The 6948-nt window shown below is 35.1% G+C and overlaps 1 protein-coding gene across 1 annotated transcript in view; it reads left to right on the top strand.

The window, feature by feature from the left end:
• Positions 1-4342, top strand: part of LOC103388825 (membrane-spanning 4-domains subfamily A member 8-like) — a 4861-nt gene extending 519 nt beyond the window's left edge. Inside the window, exons 2-7 of the mRNA XM_008324016.3 lie at positions 472-653; positions 1656-1772; positions 1892-1948; positions 2080-2268; positions 2672-2794; positions 3905-4342. Of these exons, the coding sequence (XP_008322238.1) occupies positions 477-653; positions 1656-1772; positions 1892-1948; positions 2080-2268; positions 2672-2794; positions 3905-3961 (720 nt within the window). The 5' untranslated portion in view covers positions 472-476 and the 3' untranslated portion in view covers positions 3962-4342. The remainder of the gene's footprint in view (positions 1-471; positions 654-1655; positions 1773-1891; positions 1949-2079; positions 2269-2671; positions 2795-3904) is intronic.
• Positions 4343-6948: the final 2606 nt, after the last annotated feature.

Genomic DNA, 6948 nt, shown 5'->3' with positions numbered 1-6948 from the left:
AAGATCGAACTTGAAAAGCGAATAAAAACTCGTGATTTTTGGACATTTTTTTTTTTTTTTTTTTTTTTTTTTTTTACAATTTTGTAAGGACAAAACAGTACTTTTTTTTTTTTACAATATTTTAAGGACAAAACAGTATTTTTTATCATACCTTTGACAAAAAAAAAACTTAAGTTTGATTAAGTTTGATTATGAATCATTCACATATGGCCAAATTATTACATTTATGGTTTTCACGTTTAGTTTAGTTGGGCCCAGACCACACCCAAATCTTAATAAAAAAAAGTAGTGTAAGCTAGCATATAAGGGATTAATTTTAAACACTACATAATGTGTTAACAGGGTAAGCATACATTTAGTAGGTCTGAATTTCTTTACATTTATATTTGGGTGTATATTTGTGATGCTGGTTAATGAAGATACACCAAATGTCTGTGAGTTCAAATTTTTTGGATCTGTTATTGCATCCAGGGAAGATGTCTGTCTCCATGACCAAGGGTGAGGGGGTCACAATGTTCACTTTGACCTTCGACCCCCAGAGCAATTTGCCTCCACTGTGCCAAATCTTGAGGGCTCTTTGCTACAGCCCAGTGTGCTGCTCGGTGTCCAAACACATGAAGAGTGCCGGGGGTAAATCTCAGACACTGCTAGGAGTAAGTATAATGAATATGTTTGCTCTGATTTGAAAGTATTGAAAAATGAGCGTCACTGAACGTGTTTGTGTAAGTGTGAGGTCCGCCGCGATTGCTGTGGCTGGTTTGCTCGTCTGTGATCCCAAGTGGCTCGTTGGACTTTTTGTTACTTTACAATGATGAACAAAATGATGATTCAGTATAAAAACAAGTGTTCAAAAACACTAAATAAAATAAATATTTTAGAAATGAAAAATAATAATTTTCAAGCCAAAACAGGAAAATAAATAAATGAAAAGACATTTCGCAACATAAAATACAGGGTAATCCAAAAAAAAAAACAAAAACAAAACATATGTACAGACCCTTTCCAAAAAAATCAGAATATCATGGAAAAGTTTATTTATTTCCATAATGATTTCCAGTATTTAGTTCTTTATTTTTACATAATTTGGGCTTTCAGCTAATGAAACCTAAGAATCAATATCAGAAATCACCATTTACTTCTCAGTTTTTGCAGAAAAAAAAAAAAAGAAAAAAAAAGAAAGAAATTAGGATTACGTCAAATTAATCCAAGTATGGTTTTTCCCTGCGTACCATTAGAGAGGGGTTTGAGAACCACTGGACTATTGATAACAGAGTGGGGGAGGTTCATAAAGGGTTAATATACTGTAAATTACGTAAATTATATAACTATCTGGCCTCCACTTCGCGATCTTTCCCATTTCCCGGTGGCTCTTAGAACGCGACTACTGCGATAGGAGAGGGAACACTGTACAAATATTTATTAGTACTTTATCAACTGACACCCATTATATTTGCAAACAATGAATGGGTAGCGATGCATCCAGATGGAAAGGAAAGATTTGTCAGTTGCAACGATGGGGTGTTTGGGAAACTCTCAGTTTGGGAATCTCGTGTGCTGTGAAAATTGTATGAAAATTAGGACAGGCAGAAATCTCTAAAGACCATGATGTTTACAGATTCCAATGTCATCTGTTCACAAATTCTTCTTCTGGACAGACTATACAGATCATGGTTGGATTGCTCAACATTGGCCTTGGAGTCATTCTTATGGCATCAAATACATCCAGCTGGATGATGGACGATACCAAGTATTCTGTTTGGTTGGGGGTACTGGTAAGCGGCACAGATTTATTTTTAATAAAAGTTATTTCATTAACTTTATTGCTAAATGAAATGAAATCTGAATCTTTGTATGTAACATTGTCATGAAAAGATTTGTTTCTCTTCCGTAGTTTATGCTTTTTGGCATTATGTGTATTTTGTCAGAGAACTTCCCGAGTCCATGTCTGGTAAGTATGTAATGTTTTTTTTTTGCTTAAGAATGTTGCTTTAGAATGAAATAAAGAAATAAAGAAATTGAAATAAAAAATGAAACAGAATTTGAAAAATCATGTGGCCATGTCTTCTCTTGTTTTTTCAGGTGACCTTAAATGTGATTTTGAACATGGCAGGAGTGATTTTTGCCATCACGGCCATCACTTTGTACATTGTTGATTTGACCGGCTTATGGTTTCGCTGGATGTGTTCTAATGACCGATACGACTACACCGATGTGACACTGTCTCCAGAGTCCATGGAGAAATGTTTAGAAGGCAAACATCTTGTTGTGGTGAGTAAATTTCTTTTCTTTTTTTTTATTATTATACAACTTGGCTTAAACTGTCATATCTATGAATGATATCGTCAACTCCTAGGCTTTAGAGTAGTCTTCTAAAAAAAAAAACAAACAAAAAAAACAAAAGATTATGCAAAAATAATAACACGCATAAGTCGCACATAAGTTTTTCATCCTTTGGAAAAATGAACCTGGGAGATACATATTTCTGAAGAAATACATAATTAATATGTATTAATATATATGGTATTAACTTTTCATGAAACCCATGTGTGTGAGATTGAAAACAAACATTTTATTGCCAAAAACAGAGTATTTTGCTTATTGAGAACATTAATCTGCAATTTTGTAATGCTGTGAGTCTGTGTGTGTTTGTGCGTGCTCGGTGTCTTTCCAGATGTTGTCTCAAAGCATCCACTCCGTGCTCATTGTCCTGTCTGTTCTGGAGCTCTGTGTGACAATCAGCTCTACAGTTTTGGGAATAAAGGCTCTTGTTCACCACAACAAGGCACGACTGGAGGTAGATTATGTGAAATAATTTTACACTTTTACTTTTCGTTTATCCAGAAGTGATTGATTCTATATACAGGACTTGCAACTTGTTTTATTCCAATCTCGCGTATCATTTTCATGATATAAAAAAAAACATTTTTTAACCTAAACTGTAAAAAATAAAGCAAAAAATAAACTAAAAGACATCGCGGATACCTTTGTTTACCTAGAGGAGAGCTAACGCAGCATTGTGTTCCTCACGCTGATTGGCTCATGCATCGTAGCGTCTCTCAGCGTCTCCCCTTGTCTGTCCGCCACTACAGGACGTTGCTGTAAAGTTTGTGCTCTTGTGTTTGGTGAAAGTTGACCCAAATTTAACGCCCTACGGTGCCTCCTAAACGCTCCTTTTATTTTTTTTCTTTCATATACGGTCCGTCCGTCTTGGCCAGTATGCACTCCTCTGTTCAGGCTTGATTACTCAAAACATGCTCACCTCCGTCCGGGGCTTCACCTGCGTCATTTATTTACGTAATATGTATGTGTTAAATTTTCCATTATACAACTCTACTGTGCATAGAATTGTGTGGAAAAGGGAGGGTTTGCGGATTTTCCCCTATTTTGCGGGGGGTCTTGGAAGGCAACAACCGCGATAGGAAAGTATTCAGACCACCTTAAATCCATCCATCCATCCATTTTCATCCGCTTATCTGTTACCGCGTCGGGGGGGCGAGGGGGCAGCAGTCTCTTTTTCTGTCAATATGGGGTGCTGTGTGTACATTAATGAGGAAAAAAATGAACTTTTTTTAGATTTTAGCAAATGGCTGCGATATAACAAAGTGAAAAATTTAAGGGGGTCTGAAAACTTTTGGTACCAACTGTATATCCAGAGCACGGGCTGAGGCACAACTGATGCCGCACGCTCAGCCACTCAGTGTTGTTGGCTTGTTTGGCAACAGAGTTATGGTGAGACGAGCGGGGCAATTTTTTTATTCTTGTGCCGAATTGTTCGAAAAAAGAAGCAACGAACAACCGAGGTTCCGCTCAATATGATGCTACATATTCATGATTTCTAACCTAAATCGAAGTGCAGTCTAAAAACATTCTCTAAGGTTTTTCCGTTCTTGTTCCCCTGTTACAGATCGCTGATGAACCAGCGCTTCACCAACCACTCCTGGAGGAGGTCAACACAGATTAACTCGTATTATCAGGTGCATGAACAGTAATCCCATTGCAGTCGGATCATTTAATCATTGACGCATATATATATATATATATATTACTTTTATACAAATGTTTTGTATTATTTTTTCCCAGCTCTTTAATTAGTGAAATGAATGTAGATCACAAAAACATCTTTACTGTCTCATCCCAGGCTCTAGTTTCCCAACCTCGGATCAATAAAGTACATCCATCTGCGGTATCTATTTGTTTATCCTTGCAATTTGTCTATTAGCTTTTTCTTTTTTAGTAAAGGTAATACATGTGTTTAGTATTGTCTTTGACGTTTAAGTTTACTATTTTGTAAAAAAAAAAAAAAAAAATCTGATGTGACATTAAACTATTGCCGCTCAATACACCCAGAGTTGCCGATGTGCAGTTTTTATAAATCGTCCAATTACTTCCATGTGATAGTACTTTCTGCGTTGGCTCAGCCATCGCCTGTTATTCTTTTCTAATGTTTCACTTTCATACAATTTAATTTCTTCTTTACGCTTTTATTTTATTTTATACTTCTGCCCTTTCCCTGCAATACCCACGTTTCCCCAATAGATGGCGTAGAAAATGCTAAAATCATTTTAGCATTTTAGCCTTTATGCATAATTTTTCTTAGTTTACACCAATGCTCCATCTACTGTATCTGCTCCTGTCCCCCCCTCCCCCGTTCAATTTTAGGACAATTTTAGGACCTTTTTGTGGACTAAGGGTCAGTTGGCTGGTTCCGGTCATTACAACGGAGCAGTAGTCGCTGAAAGAGCTTTAAACTTACAAAATAAATAATATTTTAGACTTTATTCAGTTAGTGTTGGAGTCTGAATGACCTATTGTTTTGAAAATATCTTCAAACGAAAGTAAACGGATATGACTAGATTCTAGAAGTAAAGTGGTAAAAATGAAGCACATTTTTCCACTGTACCCGTCATGTTGTAAAACTGAGAATTATTGGTGCTTTTATTTTGAAGAAACATATAAGCGTTGGCAAAAAAAGGGTAAATTTTATTGACGTAGTCTGATTTCTCTACCACGAACCATTTGCAGGTGCAGACTTTTGGCGTGTAGTGAGTTTTTGGGGCACATGCAAATCGATAAATATAAAGCCGACTCATATTATTAGTGGTATTGCGCTGTTGATGGAGAGCTTTTTCTGAATGCCATGGTTCAAAACCCGGAGTTGTTGGTGCTTTTATTTTGAAAAATATGTAAGCGTTGGCAGGAAGCATCATTTCTTTCATGACGTAGTCTGATTTCTCTACCACGAACCATTTGCAGGTGCAGACTTTTGGCGGTTGGTAAGTTTTTGGGGCACACGCAAATCGATAAATAGAATAGAATAGAATAAAAAAAAAATAAAAATAAAGCTAAGTGTTTTGTACACTAAAATGTATACATTTAATTATGTTGAATTTTCTTCCCACCTTTAAGTTAAGTTAATTAAAACATTATTTCATATCCGAATTTGAAAAAAAAAAAAAATCCTAAAATAATGTCTAACATTTTTCTTGCAGGTTTTCTTCGACAGGTGTGTTGTTTTTATTTTTATTTTTTTTAATTCATTTTCTATTTCAATTTTCTGCCAGATATCAAACAACAACAGCAAGGAAATGACAGTCGCAGTCGTCAAAAACAAACCGCAGCCTGTGGTTACTGTCACCTCCGAGAATCAGAATCTGTGTCTTCCTCTGCAATTCATCCTGAAGCTTCTTTGCCAAATCACAGGATGCTGCTCATGCGACGATCAGATGCAGCAGAACGTAGCTGCAGCACTCGGGGTGAGAAACGACCGGACGTTTTTGTTTTTGTTTTTATTATGACAGCATATCAAGGCTGTCCATCCATGTTTCAAAGTGACTTCACAGCATGGGGGTCTTATTTATTTAGTTGACATTTTTATTTTGAAACTTTAAAACTTTCAAATTTCAAAATAAAAATTTCAAAATTATTTTGAGATTTTTATTTTTTATTGTATTTTATGGTAGTTTTATTTTACAAGGCCTGAACTATGCTTTTAATTATTTTGTTGTTGATAGTAAAGTGTGATTTTTTTTTTTTTTTTTTTTGTTTACTACTGAATCTCAGACCATTCAGATCTTGGTGGGTTTTGTCAGTATTGGACTGGGCACCGGCGATGGTGATCTGACAAGCCTGAAAGCGACCTACTGGCTTGGTGCTGTGGTAAATATGGAAAAAAAAAATAACATTGTAACTTATCAATAATATTATAAGATATTAATTATTCATTAAAAACAATATAAAACAATATAAAAATCATAGATATAACATGATTTTTTTTTTTTGCCATGGAATGTATTTATTTCCAACTTTTTTACTGCAAAGAATTTCACAGAAATGTCCCCAATTTTTTCCCCCTTCTTTCCACCCCAATTCATACAATAAGAAGAAACAGAAAATGCATTTACAAGTAAATAACATAACTAAACTAGACCAGAATAAGTAAAAAATAAATTCTTAACATAAAATATAAAAACTAATATTAAATATATATACGTATATTTTTAAAGTCTAGTTTTCTTCCTCCAAAACAATTCTTGTGAAGGAAATTTTCCAACCATAACACCCAGGTAAATATGACAGATCCAAAACATTGCTATGGAAAATTGTATTCACATTTAACATTTATACAAAATAAAATCAAATCATATTTTGACATAACATTACAAATAAATTAAGCAGACGCTTTTATCCAAAGTTTTATTTCCTCAGTTGATTTTTTTTTTCTTTTTTGTAGTACAACGTATTTGTAAATCAAAACCTAACTGACCTGCTGCACTGTCTTCTTTTCAGTTCACTGTATGTGGACTCGTGACACTGCTCTCAGGTCGCTGCTGCTCTCGTTACACGGTGACTAATTATTAACGCAAAAACTGGATTTCTTGTTGTGTTTTCGTGATGCAGAAAACTCTTAAGAAACCGTTCTGATGCTGCTTGTTTGTCAATCCTAGACTG

The sequence above is a fragment of the Cynoglossus semilaevis genome, chromosome 13 (genome assembly GCF_000523025.1).
Source record: "Cynoglossus semilaevis isolate Cse_v1.0 chromosome 13, Cse_v1.0, whole genome shotgun sequence".
In the NCBI taxonomy this organism is placed as follows: domain Eukaryota; kingdom Metazoa; phylum Chordata; class Actinopteri; order Pleuronectiformes; family Cynoglossidae; genus Cynoglossus; species Cynoglossus semilaevis.
Note: the sequence above shows the minus strand (reverse complement) of the source record. Positions and strands in the feature narration are given on the sequence as shown.